The sequence below is a fragment of the Poecilia mexicana genome, unplaced genomic scaffold (genome assembly GCF_051168715.1).
Source record: "Poecilia mexicana isolate PSO_F unplaced genomic scaffold, ASM5116871v1 scaffold_2, whole genome shotgun sequence".
In the NCBI taxonomy this organism is placed as follows: Eukaryota; Metazoa; Chordata; class Actinopteri; order Cyprinodontiformes; family Poeciliidae; genus Poecilia; species Poecilia mexicana.
The window spans coordinates 42,008,264-42,029,611 of record NW_028263371.1 but is presented as its reverse complement, the minus strand read 5'-3'; the positions used below and the strand labels follow the sequence as shown (position 1 = coordinate 42,029,611).

General features: G+C 39.3%; 1 protein-coding gene across 1 annotated transcript in view; it reads left to right on the top strand.

Annotated features, from left to right (window-relative positions):
- The window catches only part of LOC106924449 (obg-like ATPase 1), a 54,304-nt gene that overhangs the window by 6,618 nt on the left and 26,338 nt on the right, over positions 1–21,348 (top strand). Inside the window, exons 4-6 of the mRNA XM_014998155.2 lie at positions 12,613–12,788; positions 17,037–17,117; positions 17,421–17,518. Coding sequence (XP_014853641.2) covers positions 12,714–12,788; positions 17,037–17,117; positions 17,421–17,518 — 254 coding nt within the window. The 5' untranslated portion in view covers positions 12,613–12,713. The remainder of the gene's footprint in view (positions 1–12,612; positions 12,789–17,036; positions 17,118–17,420; positions 17,519–21,348) is intronic.

Below are 21,348 nucleotides of genomic sequence, written 5' to 3'. Positions count from 1 at the left end.
ACCTTAGTGGCAGAAACAGGAAGTTATCAATGACTGCCAGCAGATTAGTGAGGGGACAGGAGGTCCAAAAACCTTGACTGACAGGAGAAGACCTGCAGCTGAAGGAAGGCTGCTTTCTCTAAGAGGTATAAGGCCAAACACTGTAGGTTTGCAAAATAGCATCTGCATGAATCAGAGGAGTTTTAAAACAATGTCCTGTGGAAATTGAACAAAGACAGAATAACATTTTAGTGGAGATTATTTCAACACAACTGTAAATGAAGTGGATATTATTCTGAAATCACATAGCTTTGTTTTTTGAGGTTGGTAAACTGATTAATCATACCTACTGTGCAGGTTGGTGTACTCATGGTCACAAAACGTTTGGGCTAAAACTCTTTATCAATGTAAAAGTGTTTATGGTAGGCTCAGTGTTTCACATTTTATGCTCTGACTCTCAACAAGAACCAAAGGCAATTTACAGATTCAAGTTTTAATTGCAAAACAAATTATTTGCAATTAAAACAATGCGGGTTTGTGAAGTACAAAGATAAAGGACATAAAAAGGCTGAAGTTCTGAGTCGCATTGTTATGAAAAAAAAAGGCGGATGGATGGCAAAAAGCTACATCAGTGTCAGGCATTGCTAACAAGAAGATAGAAATTCACTGGCGAATATCAGTAACAGAGAAAAAGAATAGAAATGTACTAATGAATAAAGAAGGAAATATAAAAATTAATTAAAAACTGTTCAAAATTTAACATCTTGGATGGAGTAGCTTGTCAGCTAATGAGCAATTTCTCCTTAGAAATCAATAAAAATTGGTTTTTACCAAATATAAAATTATAGTTTTCTTTAGTAGGAAGGAGCTACCTATTGTTGTTTCACATTTGGGAAACAACATGTATGTTTATTTTAGTAGGAAATGTTCCTCTTTGTAATTGCCAGATTTTTTTCTTGTTTGCATTCGAGTTTGTCATTCTTCTGATGGGTATTATGGTGTTTAGTGCAGTATATGCAGTAGCATTACTCATGTTGAGTTATGGATATTTCATATACTCTATTGTAAATGTGGTCAAAAGGACCCAGTGTTCCTTTTATTTTTGACTGAGGACCAAATGTATATATGCCAGATGCTCATCCCAAAACCAACTCTTTTGTTTCCTCTCAGTCAGAGACGGCAAACATAGCGATCGGAAATAGATATCGAAAGCTTCTTCTGTGCAGCTATCTGCTCTGGCATGCTATTGTTTCCACACTTGTCAAGTCTTTAGAAACAATGCGGTTTGTTTCACAAGTTAAACATTCAACATAGCAGCTTTGGTTTTGTAATTATATCTATCTGAGCAGAGTGCAGCACAGAAGCCTCTTCTTTTATATAGCTTGATTATATGCTTGAGAAAATCTCACTTCTTCTGTTTAGAGTGGGATTTTTTTTGTTAGGTTTTTTTTGTTTGTTTGATTTTTGCAGAAGTATTCATAGCTCAGAGTTTCATTCAAAGCTCACAGTTATGTTATTGTTGCTGCTGAAATTCAACTTTGTTCGCCTGAATCTGATGTGATTAATTAATCGAATCAAATTATTTCATTTTATATGTTTTTTACTGAAATGTAAGCGAAAAGTCTAAAAATCACAGTATATAGATGGCCCCCAAAAGGTACGCATGTTATTTATTTTTTTTTTTTTTGAGTTGCACATACATGTTATCTTTGTCTTCAAATTTTAAAAATTGACAAAAAATGTACCTTTACGTTTTAGCACCAAAATGTAACAATTCATAGAATAATATAGGCAACAACAAAAAAAAACAACAATGTGCAAACTTTACTTTGAAGGAAAGGCCAGCAAAAGTTCAATCAAAGTGTAAATTACTAAACCTTTGTGTCTTTCAAGAGTTTCGACAGTCTGTTAGCCTAAACCACAAAGTTATTATTTGCACAATTATGTATCCTTACTTGTCCAAAATTGGTTTTTGTTGTTAATCAAAAATCCACATTGACTTTATGGACCATTTTTGTAGTTTTATTGTAACAACTTTTCTTATAGTTGTTCTGGTCCTTAGGTAAAAAAATAAATAAGCAACTTTGACGCTCTTGCATCTCATTATTCTTGTAGAATTTAAGATGGACCTGTAGAATAGTGCTCTCTTTCCTCCACCTTTAGACAGGAGCTGTCAGTCAGCTGCGTAAGAAAGTTTAATTGAGAGGATATATCCAAAAGTTTTTCCTTTCTCTCAGATAGATCAGAAAGATTTTTAGAAATACTTTGATCGGTGAAAGCCACAGAAAGTTGTGGCTAGCATGCTTTGAGGTAACGCTGTCAAGCTTTAAGAGCGAACATGCATATATGGTAAAATAAAGACCTTGATAGCGCAGGTACCCCAACTTGTCAATGTAACCTTAGAAAGAGTAGAACAGTAAAGACATAAAAATCAGCATATAATAATTCAAAACCACAACAAATTTAAAGTTGAGTCTTTTATGTCAGGTTATTCACTTTGTAGTGTTTTAGCTGATTCTTGTTTTAAGTTTAATCTTTCTCAGGAATTGGGATTTAATTGAGAGTCTGAACCTGATTCCTAAAATATCTATAAATTTTATAAATCCCATGAAATCACTATTGTATCATATTTGATGATTATATAATAGTCAGAGTGACTGTCTGCAACTCAGCTTTGATAATAGCATAGATTTTATGAAAACTGTGGTAATAATCAGTCATATAACAACATGAAATGTTATTTTAGTAACAGTAAATGCCTTCAAAGAAAATTCTATATTTATTTTACTTTTTTATCATTTTACTATCACTACAATTAACTGAAAACATGGTGGTTTTTCTTAAGCAGCCCGTGTCGACTGCTTTCTTTGTGGCAGCTACTGAAACATTTAAACCTTAGTGGGAAGTAAGTTAAAATGGATTTTCTCTTGAAATTTTCCCTCTTCAACATACATTTTTTAAAATCCCCAATAGCTTTGAAAAGGCCATATGAACTCTCCTTTGTGGTGACAGCTTGAACGCTTATTCTACTAAACTCACAAGGCTTCTGTTCCCATCGTAAAATGTGGGATGGATGTTACTAGTCTCTCTGCAGTGACTGGAAAACAATTGGAACCCAACAGTCTGAGACAAGACACAGACATGTTCTACTTCATCTCCTCTTCTGTTTCAAACTCACGACTCTGCCAGTTTACCTGGCCTTATTCCCAGATGTTTGCTTCCCAGCAATTAGATGTTTGAACGCTCACTCAGGGCCTCCCCCTCCTCCCCAACATCACTGCTGGAAGCATTGAGTTCAGCGCTAACGAGGACTTATTTATGGCTGCATGATACTCAGTAAGTATCTAGCCTTGAGATACCAATGGTAAAGCACTGTTAATCTTGAGGGACCTTCTGTGGTTTTGGGGCAGCCAAGTGGAAAATAGCTGTTACATTTGGCAAAGACGTTTCTGTTACTGTGATCTTCATGCTGTCAGCGCCCAAAATGCCCGGCTAAGTTAAACGTTGTGCAATTCCCGTCAGAGTTGTTGTAGATGCTGATTACTCCGAGTATTACAGCAAATATGAACATGCCTCTGACTGAATGAAGACACTAAGCTGTTGTATAACAGCCTAATGACGAAGATATTATGGGTTGTCCATAATTGTATTGACTTTATGGAGAATCCTTCTTAGCATTGTCATCTCCAGTGTTTCCACAGCAGCCTCCAGATCAGAACCGGGCTTCTTTATCAGCTTGTTTAGCTTTTTTAGGTCCCTGTCTCTGACGCTGCTGCCCCGACAGATCTTACTGAAAACTCAGCGGGACCTTCGCTTGCTCTGCGTCTTCCTGCATACAGATTCACTGCTGCATTTCTAGTGAAATCTGTTAACCTCACCCTGAGACATGTACAGAAATCCAACCTTTGCTTTCCGCTCATGTACTTAGTGAGGGAGAAATCCCTCTTGAAGAAATTATTTTTAATATGACCACTAATGCTACAATTTTTGGCCCCACTAACAATTTCAATTTCTATTAAAATTTCTACGTTGAACAGATCGTCGAGGAACTTTTGTTTCGTGATCCCATTATCTTTTGTCTTTGTGCTGCTGACTGAATATCATGTGACACAGAGGTCCTTTTCCCTTACACTCTTTTCAAAATAAGAAAGACAAGAGAAAATATCATTCATTCAAGGAAGATATGTGCTGGGCAGGGTTCGTGTTAACCAGATACTTTCTCTATTTCTTTATTTTAATAATAATAATAAAATGTATTTTCTTGTTCCCCAAGAATAGTTACCTTTGAGGTATATTACAGGTGTATTACTTCCCTGTGACTTTATGTTGTATGAGTGACTCACTGAAAAAAAAAAAAAAGGACCTGATTATCTCAGCCACAGGCGTTACAAGCAAACTAGACTGACTATTCAGGCTGAAGTGATTTATAGCTGGCCTTCCTCCCGTCTGACGCCAGTAATGGCTGCTCTCCGGGCATTCAGCCCTATCACTCATCAACTCACGGATTCTCAAACTTGACAAACGTCCAGGATGCCTCCGTCAGCCCAGTGCGCTTAGCAGTGAGTAAATATGTCATCTGTTTCCACAGCTCAAACTGTCAATATTGGCCTTTGCTGTTGCTGTTGTTTTGTTTCTTAGTGCTTCATTAGGCCTTTGTAATATTAACTTAGTTAACTGGAACATATGGAACATTTTTTTCAGTCTCATGCTCATTGCTGTTGTAATGATTAGTTTGGACAAATTAGACTTGAGGTTAAGGTCACAAAGCTTAGGTTCTCCTTGAGGATTTTCAGGTAGAAAGGAGAATTCATGATTTGGTACAAATACAGCATCACAACAACCTGAGACCATCAATCCACCCTATGTAATTAAGGTACACCTCCCAAAAATTTCTGTTTTTTTCTCCCCAGTGAACTAAAGTGTTATATTTCTTTCATATGTGACCAAGTTAACCGGATAACAAGGACTTCTCAGGCTATAAATACCTTACGATGGTGATAGTCTCAGTTGCCTTCTTATTCTTTGTCTTGTGAATTTTCTTGAGCAAAAACAGCAACACTGTATTATAAACAGGTCAGGAAAAAAAAATCCTCCTCCCTGAGCGTCATGTGGTTCTTTGTTTATGTTGGTTCCTGCTTTAAGCAATATTCTGACTGTGAAGTCTCAATCATGTGTCTGTGGCGGGATCGTCCTCCCTTTGTGTGTGTGTGTGTGTGTGTGTGTGTGTGTGTGTGTGTGTGTGTGTGTGTGTGTGTGTCTGTGTTTCCAGGCTGTGTTGAGGTGCTGTCGCAGCATTTAAATGAGCATTTTGCTTCGGCGAGAATGAAGAGTTTTTGTCAGCCTCCACTCATCGAGGATGATTAGAGAAAAATGTCTACCCATCTTGACTGGAGATCGCCACAGCTCCAGATAACATGCCCAGTGATTGAAGGTCGCAATATTTTGAATTCTAATGGGCCCGCAAGATGAATTGCCTGAAATAGACTGTAGAATCTTCCTGCTTCCTCTTCACACCCCCCTCCGCCTGTCCGCCGTGAAAAGAACCACTGGGAATGGCGAGGCCCGATGATCATAGAATTATTGGACGGTGATTCTACACCCTTCAAAAGGGAGTTGCTATGGAGATCTCGTTCCAAACTGTGAAATGATTCACCTTTGAAAGACTGGAGGGCCTGAAAGCCGAACACATCATTGTTCAGGTGGCAGTTGGTTAGGAAATTGCCGGTGTCTGTGCAATCAGCAGCCCTGTAGTAGTTAGGGATCTGAAAAGGTTTGTTCTCTGGATGATGTGGGACAACAGTTCCCTGCATACGACTGATCCTTTCAATCAAGACGCCCTCATGTTTAGAGGTTTAACAAAATAAATGGGATGACAGAGGTTAAGCTAATGAAGAGGGAATTAATGCGGCTGCTTTCCTTGTTTTTGGTTCGAAATCACAGACTTCCTTGGACTTTCAACTGCACTCAGGTCAGACATGTCTGTACAGGTTACCATAAGCAGCACTTTTCCTCTTTGCCTTTCTAGGGTTACTATCATGGTGGCCATACACGTTTTTAAAATTCAACTTTTGCTAAACCAAAAGTGCACAATTAAAGACATCCAAGCACACAAACCACACTAGAAAAGATCAAATCATTAAGAAATCATACATTTTACAGAGGATGAGGAACTGAGAACCAACAATTATGTAGTGAATAAACACCAGAAATTATTTTTTTTAAAATTCATTAAAAGCTCAACAAAAATATACCAATATCTAAATAACTGTAGAAAAAAAACAAAAGTTTGTCGTGTCTAAGCTGGAGGAAATTCATTGTCATCAATGTTTTTATCATTAATTGGTACATCAGTACAAATGTCAATATAGATCTGTGTGTCATCAGCATGGCTTCGTAAATTAATTAAATGTGTTTTGATGTAATCCTCATATGCTAATGCATAAAATGTGTGGGGCCTGATATTGAACCTTGAGGTTCTCTGTGGTTAGAGTAAAATAGTGAGATATAAGCTGAGCCTCTTAAGGGGCTTTTAAAGAGTGATTTAAGTTTGTCTCCCTAACCGTGAAAGATATTGTGAAACCATGAATGAGTTTAAAAACTGTGGTATGAAAAATTGAGCCTTGGCGTATTCCAAAGTTTAACCTCTTACTTGAATAATTATTTGAATAATTTTCTTAAATTAGAAAGAAAGGCAAATTAGAAGTTGACATTATGTTTTTTAGGAAAACAACATCTGAAGAAAATAGTCCAAAAAAGTGAAGACATGTTTTTAAAAGGAATTAGGCATTGGGTCTAATATCCCACTTTTTAGCCTGAAATATGAAATAAGATTATATTTCCAAGTATATTATCCATACACAAGGAAAAATCTATATTCTGTTAATGCTGCAATTTCACAGTGATCAGTTTTGAGAAATGGGATGCTTAAAACTTCAATAATCTCTGATGAAGTAACACCATCTTTTGGTGTCAAACAGTTTTTTAGTACCCAATGTAGCTGCCATAATTAACATTCGCTGTATCACAACACATCTTCCATGAAAATAGTTCTGGAAGCCAGATTTCTATCAAATCCATGGATCTAAATAAAACCGACTGAGCACAGGAGGTTTCCTGAATGAACGTAGATACCCTCATGTATATTGCTTGTGTTTTTTTATGCTTGGAAGTCGTCCATGATGTGCTTTCCCCCGACAGACTCATAAAATAGCTTTTACTGCCCTGAATGCCAGGAGGATTGCGGCGCTGAGTTTGCATGAACATTTTTAAAGGCAGCGTTCAGGAATGCAAGTTCTTTAGATGTGCTCTCACCCATCCTGCATGTGAAAACACGCACAGGAAGTAAGAAGTCAATGAATACTGTAATTTACCTGAATTATGTTGACCACATATCCTCCCAGTGCAAGCAGGAGCTTCAGAGGAGGCACCTCAATCAGTATTGATCTTCCCTTTGCACGGATAACTGCCTGGTCTGTGTGCCTTGCAGAAGAGCAATGATTTAGGATAACTTAAGATTACTTGATGTTTTTTGTTGTTAAACTCACGCACACTCTGAAAGAGGAGACGTTTCCCAGAAGCCGGGTTGCAGAAAACATAATGGAGTTAATGTAAAATCACGAGCCTTCTCTGTTGTTTTGTTTTTCCTTTTAAAATCACTCTCATTTGTAAATGTCAGAATAAGTTATTTCTTCTCGGGCTACATCTGCCTGGGGTGCTGCTGTAATTTTGAGCAGCTTAGCCTGATCCCTAATCAGGCCATTGAACGCAACTCGCTCTCCAGAGAATAATCCCATTGTTCTGTCAGCAGAGGAGCACCTGTTAATAGTGTCTTTATGCATGTCTACATACACTGCTCGAACCGAGGCAGTAAAAATTTAATCGTGGGACGGCGCTGACTCCTGAAAAAGGCCCCCTTTCAGCGTCTTCCCTTGTTCCCTCGTGTTTTTATTGTCTTACACGCGGCTTTGTGTGGCGGCGCCGTTTCATAAAGCCTGTCTTCGCTGCCCTGACCCAGTTGTTAAAAGGACTAATTGTGGAGATTGGCCCATCAGATTTTTCTTCTCCTTCATGCATTTGTTGTCCAGCTCTAAGCCCTGAATGGGAAGGTGGTTAAAGTGGATGTGAATGTTAAATTAGGCGAAATGAATTGAGGAAAATTACTCTGGAATGAGAGGACTAAATATTGAGTGGTCAGCTGCGCTTGCTCTTTAAAAGCTTGTTTGAATTTTTGATTTGGACGTTTTCTTTACCAAAATGTTCATGAATTGCTGATTATCTTGGGATTTGTTGCAAAAATAATCGTTTTATTGTCACTCTTAAAAAGCTGTATCTTTAAATGCTTCATATTTCCATGAAGCTTTTTAACACTGATTGAGAATCAGTGAACATATACCTTTACCGTCAGAAAGACAGTGCCTCAGAACTGTACATCCTAATTCTTCATAATGTATGTATACTCTTGCAGCTAACAAAATGATTACTTTGCATTATATTCCCAGAGTTCATGCAGACACAATGGCAAATTTTTATTCCAATCAGTGCTAAACAGCGAGCTGCTAAATTGGAGCGGCAAAACAATAATTCCACTGATTAGCCCCTTTCTGTGTGGCGTAAGTGAACTGTTTATACTGTGGAGTACCTCTGCAAGAGGAGAGGAACCAAAACAGCCTGATTAGGCAAAGAGTAATTGAATAAGTTCATTTCACCATGAGGACAAGGCACAGGATGACAGCTTGCACCAAAGTCTGCAGCTTCTGTTGACTCGCATGAGTAATAAGGTGTTGGATGTTGGGATGTGACGCGTTTTGATGTTGATTGTAAAAGCTGTCTGGAGGGCTTTTATGAAAAAAAAATCAGGTGTTTATCACTGCTTCAGCCAGTAAAAGGGATCGTTTTGGTATCTGCATATTTGAAAAAGATATAAAGATTCAATGTTGCCGAGCCCTTGTTATCAAATAAGGCAAATTAAGCCAAAGTGCAGCAATTCGCTAATTATTTTAACTGTATGTGTCCTTGAAAGACAAATCCAACTTGTGACTTTTGAAACTATTTTATTTTTTATATGCAAACATTTGAGTCAGCATTGCTGGTTGCCTTTCTTGTGAAATACTTTAACTCCTCCCTCTAAAGCCCCCTTTTACTTTACTTTTTACTAACTGCAAATGTTGAACATAAAATAGACGAAAACCTCGTTATTATATTTTTAAACAGAATCATTAAGATCCAGCTATGGCTCAACATAAAATAGAGGAAATGGTGAAAGTATGACTTATGCAGGAATGATTCAGATTCATTCTTAACATCCTAATATTATTAATCAACATAACAAGAAACTACAGCAAAAGAGGAACATTAAACTCTGATTCATGCTGTCAGTGTAGCGTTGACAGATGCTGTTTATTGCATCTGTCATGAATAATAATACTGAAACTGAAAAGCTGTAAATGATTTTGCCAACAAAAGTTTTAGCTAAAGTATTTTTATTTCTTCTATGCCTAACTTATGTTTTGTATGTAAGTAAAGAGCTAAAATTCCCTTATGTTTTAACATTATTTACCTAGTTTTATGTTTCCTTACGCTGATTCATTAACATTCAGAGTGACAATTTTCCAGACGGATTTGTCATAGAAACACATCACAGTTGTAATAAATTTTTATTTGTGCGTTAAAAAGCTGAGTACGTATCTTAGATTGACATTTGCGTCATGCCACAGTGTATGCCAAAGTTAGGAAAGGGAAAAGTTAATACCTCATAATTTATAGTCTTCAATATGTACATGGCTCAATCATTTGCATCATATTTAATGGCAGACACATATAAAGTTTTTGCTAGAAGCCATATATGAAATTGTGCTGATAACTTGTAGCGTGCTGCTGCAGGCCTGGCTATGAACATCACCCATAACTCCATGACACGATCTGCTGTTCTTTACAATTAGCTTGTAGTTCATTTTTTCCTGCTTCCACGTAAGCATGTAGTTCTCGAATCACTCATGCATCAATAAGCATAAAACCTTCAGTGCTGAAGCCACACCTAGACAATGAGTTAGACCTGAGTCAATTCTGCATGTTGCTATGATTTATGCCAATGAAATTTGTTTAGGTTTGGACTAATCAATAACCACTTGGTCTAAAAAGTGGTTTAAACTTAGAATTAAAAATGTATAAAGTTGGCAAAAGTATAAATATAAAAACGTACAGAAGAACTCAGTCTCGTTCATGCTTTCATTTGGGCTCTCTTGTATTTGAAATGGTGCTGATTATTTTATTCAAAATGAAGAACCGCCACAGTCACTTCTTTACTATTTTCTGCATGTGTCACTGCTAAATCTTGCGCAGATGCAATCTCACAGTGCCTCACCTGTCAGCACCTTTGCACAAACTCAGGTGTCAACACATGAATATGGATTCAGTGACTCCCCCATGCGCATTCCTAACATTATGTCCCTCAATGCTGCAGCAGCTAAAGGCAAGCCATCATTCTACCTGACATCCCCTTTTTTGTCTGAGACAGCAGACACATTACGCTGCACTGTAAAACTTAACAAGCTGCTGCTGTTTTCTGTTTCACAAAAGTATGTGCATTTCAAATCCAGCACCACTGTAGACCTTACCAGCCAGGCATCAAGTGATAGAGAAGGAAACAGGTTGTTTTTGTCATATTATTTGATTATATCAAGAAGCTTATATAAATTATCTACTTGTACGGTAATTTCTTATAAGAAGTATACATCTCAGACAAAGTTGGTTTTTGAGATAGGCATCGTGGGGGACAGCTTACTATTGGGAGTGGAGAGAAAAAAGTGACAGATCAGTGTCAAATAAGCTTTGCATATACTGTTTATATATTCATTCATTGGGGAGTGGATGTCCACTAACGCCGCTTAACAAAAATTGTGACTGTCCACTACAAAACCGGAAACAACTTTCACTGGAGGAAGTGTGAGCTATTTGTAGATTCTGGAAGTGCTGATTAGGATTTCTAATGATGTGAAACACACGCAATTTAGAAATAAATGAAGAAAATATGGCCATTTGAAACCAGATCAGCAAGAAAACAGCACTCAGACTTTCAGAAGAATTGTCTCCAAACCTGATCTGTAACCTGGGGGTGGGACTCAGGGCTCTTTGAAGGCAGCCAAATCTTCAGAATCCGTGTGAAGAGCCATTCGAAAGATCCATTTCTGAAAATGAACGTTTAAGCCATTTTGTTCCTAATATAGTTTTTGTGAGTGAAATTCACAACAGAGTAGAATAATATGTATTAAGTAAGATTAATATTTATTCAAAGTTGCAAAAATGGTTATGTATTTTCATAAAATGTAACATTTTAAAATACAAATGTCTGATGCTTTAGTTTAAAACTGTGTTTTAATGAGTCATTAACTGAAGATGGTTACATGTGGCTCAGAAGCATTAAAAATGAATTTAAAAGCCAGTTGATTCAGAGCCATTGAAGCAGATGTTAGCTTCAGCATCGTTAGCAGCTAATCTAGTCGCTCTGGTTTACAAACATTTTCCACTCTGTGTACAACTCTGTCACCGTCTTTCTCTACTAAGTTCTCAAAATGCTTCTGAAGGATCAAAATGCGATGACAACTTTTTCCATGCAAATGAGTGTTATCAGGCAGCCTGATGAACAGGCTTTATTAGAAACAGAGCAACAACTCAAGACCTACTGCCTTTCATAATTTAAAACATAGATACGGCAGAGTGGAAAATATGACACATTCAGCTCCATATCTTCATAGAAAAAAAAAAGTTGCCTTTTTTTAAAACGGGCTGCAGCTGAGATGATGGTGGGTTCTGACCTGTTGCTTTCTATTTTCTGAAGTAAATAAAATCGTGTTTTTGAGTTAAATGTATTACAATCCTCAGGTTTAACAAATGAATTAGACTCTTTTTTTTTTACTGCCTGACGCATTGTTAATGTTAAAGGCTGGTGCTCTCATGTGGCAGATGCACTCGCTAACCCCTCTGATCACCTGCTCCCACCCTGCCACAGCATCAGAAGGAGTCCTGAGAGCCCGCCGCCGGCTAAATGGTCTGCTTCAGAGCCTCATTACCGAATCGCCAGCAACGCCACCATTAAGACACACACGATTAGGAGATTAGGACTCTTTTCCTTTATTTATGAATGATGACATGCTTTTTGTTAAAGTAAGCTAAACACTTTGTAATTTCACACTGCATTTCTTAGAGTAACTTTCTTGTTTTGCTGCACTTAAAGCCAGTTTTAGATGAGCTTACTGTACTGTTGCACTTGAAGTTGGTTTCTAACATTTCTTACGGTTTAAGGCTGGGAAGAAAAAAAAAGTATCGGCTGTATTTCTAAACTCCTGATTGTGTTTGTTATGACTTTCCTAAAGCTCCCACAGGGCTTTATATGTGGATGTCTATTTTTCCCACATTCTCTGCATCAACTAATGATTTTTCTCTTTCTTTCTGAGCTGAATCACATCACTGTTTCACATTTGATCCCAGAAAGTCAATGTCATTGATTTTGCTGTTCTGATTCGCTGCTCTGTATTACACGTTATTCACATAAATCAGAGCAATTGTTGTTGAGATAAAGGAATATTTTTTTTTCTCCCCCCATTTGTGTGTGTGTGTGTTTGTGTCCTGTCCCTGCAGGTGCTTTTGAGGATGAGGATATCATCCATGTTGAGGGGACGGTGGACCCTGTTCGAGATATCGAGATCATCCACGAGGAGCTGAGGCTGAAAGATGTGGAGATGATCGCCCCCATTATCGACAAGCTGGAGAAGACGGCCGTTAGAGGCGGTGACAAGAAACTCAAACCAGAATATGTGAGTCAATGTCCCAGCAGGCCCTTTGCTCCCCCTCACAGCAAGGCACAAATAATAACCCTCCCACACACATGGCCGTGGAGAAAAAAGTATGTTTTTTTTTTTTTTTTAATCTCCCTCCAATAGGCCATACCCCTCCCCCTGGCCCATTTTTTTCCCTCTCTGAGATTGAAAGTGATCAGGGGTCAGGGGTTTTCTGCTGTAGAAATCATTAATAGAGTGTTACTTATTCAGCTGCCGACCCTGGGTCACAGCACTGGGCTAATGAAAGTGTTTCCACACAGCTCTTTTCATCTAAAGTAATACTCAAATCATGGCACAGCTCTCGCTCGTGCTTATCCTCCTACAGCAGCTTGGGAAATTGTTTAAGGCCATACAGTGGCTGACACATATGCCTATACCGGGTTACAAATACTGTAAATGTTTAGAATAATCCATGACAGTTTGTCGGAGGTGTGAGGTTAAAAAAAAAAAAAAAAAAAAAAAAAAAAAAAAAAACGCAGGTTAGGGCGAGGAAATAAAATCCGCATCCTGGATGTCGAATCAAGCTGAATGCGGATTGTTATATTGTTGCAGTAATGAGGCCGGGAGGGCAAACTCAGTGATGATTTGATGCTGACCTATCATTGGACCAGGAAGGAACAGACTGGTGCGCAAGGAATATATTTGGCCTTTCACTCGCAGCGGAGCAGCCCAATTCCAGATCTGACCACTCATTACACTAACGAGGGGGGCTATTTCACCTGCTGCAGAAAACCCCATCACTGGTTGGTTTGCCTCAGACATCCCACCCTCATCCCCGCCCCCCCCAACCCCTCTTGCCCACAGCCACCATCCTTTTCCCTTTCAGCCTGCAGCCCTCCCCAACGCCCCACAGACAGGAGCCATTCAGGCTAGGCAGGTGGCCGCTTACTGCCATAATTGCTAACAATTTTAGGCAATGAATAAAAATAATCTACATTACTTGTCAAAGGTTGCGCACGCGTCGGCAAGTGAGAATCTATAGAAGAACCTCTCTAGACGTTCTGAAGAATGGCGACCATCAAAGGGCTGCAGCGAGCTCTCAGGCGGGAGGGGGGTTGTGTGATTGCCTCGCAGGCTGAGCCCGGGGTTCGACGTGCTCAGCTGCTCGCAGGCGCACACGCGTGTCTTTATATCGCCGTCCAAGCAGAGCGTCAAGACACAAGAGGAAAGCGGAAAACGAGGACCGTACCTTTTACTCCAGTCCTCCTCATTTGCACTGTAATTTTCCAAACACTTGAAATAGAGTTTGATCATTGTGTCGTGAGATTTTATGAGAAAAGAATCACTTATTTTGTCAAAGTACATGTAGTAAAATGTAATATGTAAATGAGAAGGACATTTATGGTGCCGAGCAAGGCTGCTTGTGTTCCCTTGAACTTTTATTTGTTGGGATTGTGGTTAGCAGACCACAATCCCAACAACTGTGGGATAACTGTGAAGTGAAAGAAAAAAGCTTTTTCACCATTTTTAACCCTAAAAACCCAAAGAATATGTAACACCATATAAGTCTAAATGATTCTAATAAAGCTCTGTGTTTCTTTTTTTGTTTGTTTTGTTTTTTTTTTAACCTCAGTCACAGTATCAAGTCTTCTGCAGCCTTCATCAGATTTTCTTGCAGGGTTGTCCTGCATTTAGCTCCAATTGTCATCCCACAGCATCATGGCACCACCACCATGTTTCACCTTTTTGGATGCTCTGTTCAGGTTAAATTGTAGTGCTAGTTTGCTTTTGTTTTTTTCTTTAAACACATGCTGCTTTGAATGTAGGTCAAGAAATTCAACTTGGGCCTGAGTAGAGCACCTTCTTCCACACGATTCTTCTTCCAGTGATGTTCACAACTATTAAGTGTATCGACAGATTTTTCCACTCGCTGTGAATCTCCGTGTCTTTTCCAGAGTTACAATGAACTTCTTAGCTCACGCTCTTATTAATTCTCTCCTTACCCAGCCTCTCAGTTTTGGCGGACTGCCACGTCTTGGTAGGTCTGTAGTAATGCCAAATTGTTTGTTTTTTTTAATTATTATTATTTTGGGATAAGAGGCTGGAAAATACTCTCTGTGATTTCCAGCACTTGGGATAATATTCTGTAACCCAACTCAACTTTCAACCTCTCCTCAACAGCCTCCCTGGCCTGCCTGCTGCCTTTCTTGGTCTTTATGATGCTGTTGGTTCATTGATGTTTTCTAACAAACCTCTGAGGCCTTCATAGAGCAGCATTTGCACACAAAGATTAACAGACAGAGAAACGAATCACTGATTTCTAAAGGCACATGATTTTTTTAGAAGTATGCATGTGAATTGAGTATTACATTATTTTCTTCCACTTCACATTTACATGTTACTTTGCATTGATCTATGACATGAAATACAAATAAAATGATCTACAGTTTGCCGTTGTAACCTGATGAAATGTGAAAAAGCCCATTGGGTTTGAAGACTTTTGTAACACACCATATTTCACTACTTGTATGTGTATTTTCCAAGACAGTGACATAAAACAGTAAAATATTTCAATATTTGACACTATAGATATTTGCAGAACTAGAAGATGCTTTGTGAGAACACATCCCATCTCTTCCTGTTTATCGTTTAAAAACGGGCAAAGCAGTGGAGAAAATAAGACAATAAGACATTTTAAAGCCATGTAAATCTGTGTAAAATTGAACACCAACACATGTGATACCCAAGAAAATGCTAACTTGAATTAAAAGCATTTTAATGAACAAAACATATTGTGAATGCAAGACAGAAACTTGAGGATTTCAAGTATAAAAGTCAGAAAAAGTCAGAAAAGCATGATTGAAACAAAAAACTTGTAGATATTCTTTAAGAGTCTGCATACATTTGTTTCTGGACTAGAAAAGGAGAAATATTTGCCATCATAATAAGAAAGCACATCAAATATTCCGCTGAGAACCCATGATAAATGTGCGTGCACGCAGAAGCACAGGGCTCATATGTATGCATCGTTGTAAATCCATTCTTGCCGGCGCTGTGTTTACAAAAACAACGTTCCATCATTTTCAGTCCGCACGGATCCTCAAAAAATCCCTCTCCTCTGCAAAACAATAATAAGAAACCGGCCCACCAGCGGCGCTCCATGGTGGCAAGCGTATGTGTTTGACCCCTGTGGGACCTATATGCCTTTTATTAACACCTGCCTGTTAGAGGAGCGCTGCAAGGCGGCTGCGAGCTGATGAGGGAAACCTGGAGCGGGTTCAGCCCGTGTCACCGGCCGTTTGCTGTTTCCATTTCACAGATGATTAATCTCTCTGTGAAGACTTGGGCCGGCGCGGGCGGAGTGTATGCAGCTCTTCCTGCGCTCTCTCCCGCTGGCTGCACTCTGGCTGCCTGACTAAAAGGCCTTTAGAATTCCTGCAGAGAGAGATGTGCAGAGAGTGAATGCAGCTGGCTGGGGGTCAGTGTGTGGAGCTTTTTCTGCCATTGTGTAATTGAGGCTCTGGCAGGATTTTTTTCCTCAGTTCTTTCAAAAGAGAGTATGATTGTGAAGTGCTGCAAGGGTTCGGGGAGGGAAGGAGGAGGCAGGGAGAGTGGTGCAGGGGGTGGGGGAGTTTTTATATGAAGGGGGAGGTCAAGTTGACAGGAACAAAAAGAGTGTGTTCCGCTAATTTCTGCGGGGCTGGATCAACAATAATAGGCTCAATTTCTTTATTACAAATTTTATAACTACCCCCCTCCCATTTTCCCACCCTTTTCCGCTTCCAGATCCTGTCAAGACCCAGTCTCGCCTGTGGTCTCAGCCCACAAGTGCGTCAGTAATGAATGCGGCGTACGTCGCGGTAAATGCTCAATATTTTCAGAAACAGTGAATAATTAGCGCCGCACCTCACAAGTGCTTATTCAGTATGACTGCGCTCCGTAAAGTGCCCGAGGAAGGACCGATAATTTACACCTTTACTAACCAACTTCCAATTAGTTCCCCTGCTCTTTCCAATTTTGTCTATCCTTTTCATTAAACAGTCCCGGCGGAGCTGAGAGACGCCCCAGAAGGCATTTTGTCGGGGCTTAAAGGAAGGGGTCTTGTTCTTGCCTTCCCCTGTCGAAGCAGGGCCACTCCTGCTCCTGAATGCGAGCTCAAGCCATTGTTCCCTTTGGCATCAGGATGCCATGCATTTAGGAAATAATTACCCCATACCCTGCTGGGTTTATTCTGTTTCATCTCCTTTAATGGCTTCTTGTTCATTCTGTTTCAACCCCAAACAGGACGTTATGTGCAAAATAAAGAGCTGGGTCATGGATGAAAAGAAGCACGTCCGCTACTATCACGACTGGAATGACAAGGAGGTAAGACTTTGATGTGAATGAAATTTATTAAAGTGATTTATCTTGACGATCTTTTTATGTGACCTGAAAGTAAATATTCCTCATTCATGTTCTTATTCTTTCTCTCTTTTTTTCCTGTTAAATCTAACTTTTGTGCAAGTTAATGACATCTGGGCAGTCTGATCTTGATTTAGGCTCTTCCTCGCTGACCCCCTGCAGAGCTTATAATTTCACTTGGCTTCATTTGTTGCTGTCTGTGCTCTCCTCAAAGGCCACTTTTGGAAAGTTTCAGATTCTCAGAACTCGCCTCTCTTTCCTCCACAGATCGATGTGCTGAACAAATACTTGTTTCTGACGTCTAAACCAGTGATCTACCTCGTTAATCTTTCTGAGAAAGACTACATAAGGAGGAAGAACAAATGGTAAGTGCTCAGAAGAAGGGCGCGGGCAGACTCGCCGCATTCACTAATCACCACCAAAGAGCTTTTGCGCTCTTCTTATAGAGGGAGTTGCGTTCATTTCAACTAACTTTTCACTGATGCTGCAATCAGCTCCAGAACATGCATGTGCCTCCCTCTGCGTGCATCCGTTTGCCGGCACATGAGGCCAACTGTAGTCTCCTGCTGGCGCAAACGGTCACATCTTTGAGATGGATTCTGCCTGGAGGTGGCAACGAGTAAAACTCCCAACAGATCTGCAAAACCGTAACCGCAGCCCCCAGACTGTGCAATTCATTAAGCGCACACAAGCACATGGTCCTCATTTTGCATCGAAATTTCTCATTTCCATGTGATATCAAAGCAAGAGGAGGTGCTTCCAGTGACAAAACAAGCATGTGTACATTTAAAGCCAAAACAAATGATTAATATCATCTGGAGGCGAGGCGATGAATCATAGTGACACAAGCTAACTGAAGGCTTTTTTTTTGTTGCTCCAAATAGTTGGGTTTGTCTTCACATGTTGTCGCTCTTGCTTTACAAGCGTCTTTTTTTTTTTTTTTTTTTTTTTTTTTTACTGCTAGGAAACTCCCACGCCTCAACACAACGACTCAGGCGGCGGTGATGAACAGATGCACGCATGTTTTATTCCTAATAAACTGTTATGAAACTTTTGAGAAACAGAACTTTGTTCAAATAGCTTTCCAGGAGCCTAGTGGTGTTGATGGATTGAAGATAAGGTTTAACACTGTAGTGTGAGCTTCTTGTCGGTCAAAAATCATATTTTATCACCTGTTGCTGGCGAACAGGTGAGAAGAGATTCTCAGTTGGGGATACGTCTTGTTGTGTATTGTTGCACATCAGCATGGATTGGTTAAAAGTTAGTTTTAAGACCAACAGGATTTTTTATCACCCAGTTTCTTTGGCCTCAAGTCTTTTCATTGAGGAGCAGAGAAACATGAGATTCATTTCCCCAGCTTTGTGGAGCATAACGGTGTTCCTTCTCCACAGGTTGCTGCTCGCTGCCGGTGAGATGACTGAATAAAGACTCCTATATTTTCCCCTTTCTTTCAAAAAAGAATAATTACGAGCAGAGCTGCAGATATTCGCAGCTCTGCTCGACCCCAGTTCACTCAACTCTACTCCAAAATTGTTTCCACAGACCCAGGAATACCTGTAGGACGGGAACTCCTCCTGGAGGTGGAGACTTTAGGCCACACCTACAGATGTCCTACACCTAGTGTTGTTCTTCATAATTGCATAATAGCTAATGCATGTCATTATTTTTTTGAGACAACAGAAGAAGAGTGATCTATGAAGGCCATAGAGTCTGTGCTGTTGCTATTTTTTTTAGCATGATTTGCTGTTATTTCCCTGGATTGCCGTTCTTTCTGCTACTTCGACAAACATCTTGTCGTTCGTACAGAAAAGTCCGTGCAAATGACACAGACGTTTCTCATCGTTGCACCAATGGTTACATTTTCTGGTAGCTGCGGACGATTTTTTTGTCTCTCTCTTCTCTGCTGTTGCAAGTTTGAAAAAAATGGCAGCGGCTGTGTTTCTGCTTGCTCTACTCACACGTCTGACCATGCCCATGGGCCATTAATGAACTGCAGGCTGTTCATGTAACATGGAGCACCTACTTAACTCTGACTGTACGAAAGAAGCCAGTACAAGTACAGAAAAAAAACAGTAATGGGAAATGCTTGCAGGGATCCGCCTTAAGAAGAGCCTGAGAAAATTGGCATAATTTATTTATTTGGAAAAATATTTAGTCAATTAAACATGCACAGTCATGTAGTGGTTACTAAAGGAGCATCAGCCATCACTTTTTATAGGGTAATTGTTTTAAAACTTAAGTTGACAAGCAATGAGAGAGAAGCCCAGCAAATACCCAGCTTGATTAATCAGCTGCTATCAATTTTTATTTTACCTCCAATAGTACTTTAGACAGCAAAATAGCAAAAATCCTAAACATTTTTTGCAACCAGCACTTAAAACTGGAGCCAAGTTTAGCTGGTGTTTATTCCATATTAGTGACATATTTGTGACATCGTTACTTGACAATCTAAAATCAGCCCATGTGTTGCTGGTTTGTTTCATTTTAATTCAAAATAGAACCAAGTTTACACAATTGAGCTTCGGTTGTATCCAGGTTTGCTATAGTTGCTACAAACATGAGCAAACTTTTAGTGTTTAGGAAAAAGAAAAGCAAGCAAACTGGAGTGGAAATAAAAATGGGACGTCTTTAAATAACTCACAACAGTACAGTACAATAAACTATTTAATCTGCAGTGTGCAACTCACTCTTAGATGTAAAACTGTTTTTATCACTGTGCTTCTTATGCAGAAGAAATAACGAGCATTTCGATTGCATACGTTGGGAAAAATGCGCAGTATTCTTTTGCATTTAATCATTTGTTCATGTTCTAGTTGTTTACACGCCCCTTAAATAACAATAGCTGTTGAAGCTAAAAAGAAATGACGACAATAGCTCTTTCTTTGTTTCTTGGAAGTGTTTCTTGAGTATCTTTGAGAATCTTGCAAAGATGTTTAATATCACATAATTAATGTTTATGAGCTCTCTCAAAAAGTAATTTGGAATCTTGTAAAACTTTTGTGGTATGCTGAAAAAGCAGTAGTCTTCAGCTTGTGTCTTCTTATAGTTCAGAGAGGGTTACCTCTCAAGCATCTACAGTATTAAAATGTGGATTGTTATCACGCTTCTCCAACTGGAACAAAACAAGCTTGTGCTGATTAAAGATTTGAGAGTTTGATGGAGATCCTCCTCATAGTCCGCACCAAGATGCTTTCACAGAAAACTTACGCAGGAACTCTCAAAAGCATTCAGGGGTTTAGAAAACATAGCTACCAGATCTATGGGAAGCCTTTCTTGATCTTGACAAAAGTAGAATGGAATCTTGGAAAAAACTTTCATTAGATTTCTCCAAAAGGTTTTGAGGCATTTTGGATATCACAAAGAGCAATCCTGTAAAACTTCTGCAGTGTCACAAAAACTAAGTCAATAATAAAATAATAACTTTATTTCACCAAAAGTGATCAGTCATCTTGCCAGGCTTATATAGGACATTGCAAAAGTTATAATCCTAAATGTTTAGTGTGAGTTTGGATGGCTACCTTCCTAGACAACAGCTGTTTTGTTCACAGAACCGACCGTGTGGATTGTTATTACACTTTTTCAACAGGCCTCCAGGCTTGTTGTGTCAGGTTTACAAATGGATGAAAAATGTATTTTGGGAGTTTTGCTTGACAGCGTTGTAACACGAGAGAAGTTGTTTATCTATGACTGTTTGTTCAAATGTTCCTGTCACAAATGTAAAACTGTCAGAAAGGGGGAGGAGGAAGGGCTCATAAATCAAATGATTCATGACAAGACGAACATCCGTCGTCAGAGCGAAAATAGTTTTTTTTTATTATTTTGCATGTGTGTGTGCTTTCTTTTCTTTTTTTTTTTAAAGGTGTAAAACACCATAAATCTTTCAGCGCTTTAAACAGGCACACAGTAGCACTTCCCCGAGGGCTATGCGATGAACAATGCTGACATCAAAGTGTTGATGTTTGACAAGTGATGAGTCACTTCCCTTGTCCAGAGAGGAGCTCACACCTGTATGGAGATGATTACAGGTAGATCTCGCTGGCCCTAATTGTACAATAAATGCTGCTCTCAGCCCTAATGGCAGCTAGTCTGCTGCAGAGACGCCAGACTGCCATTTGGCTGTCGCCATGCTCCCGTGTTTTTCCACCGCCGCAGTTGAGATGATGATACGGTTAAGGACTATTCAAAGCAAACAGCA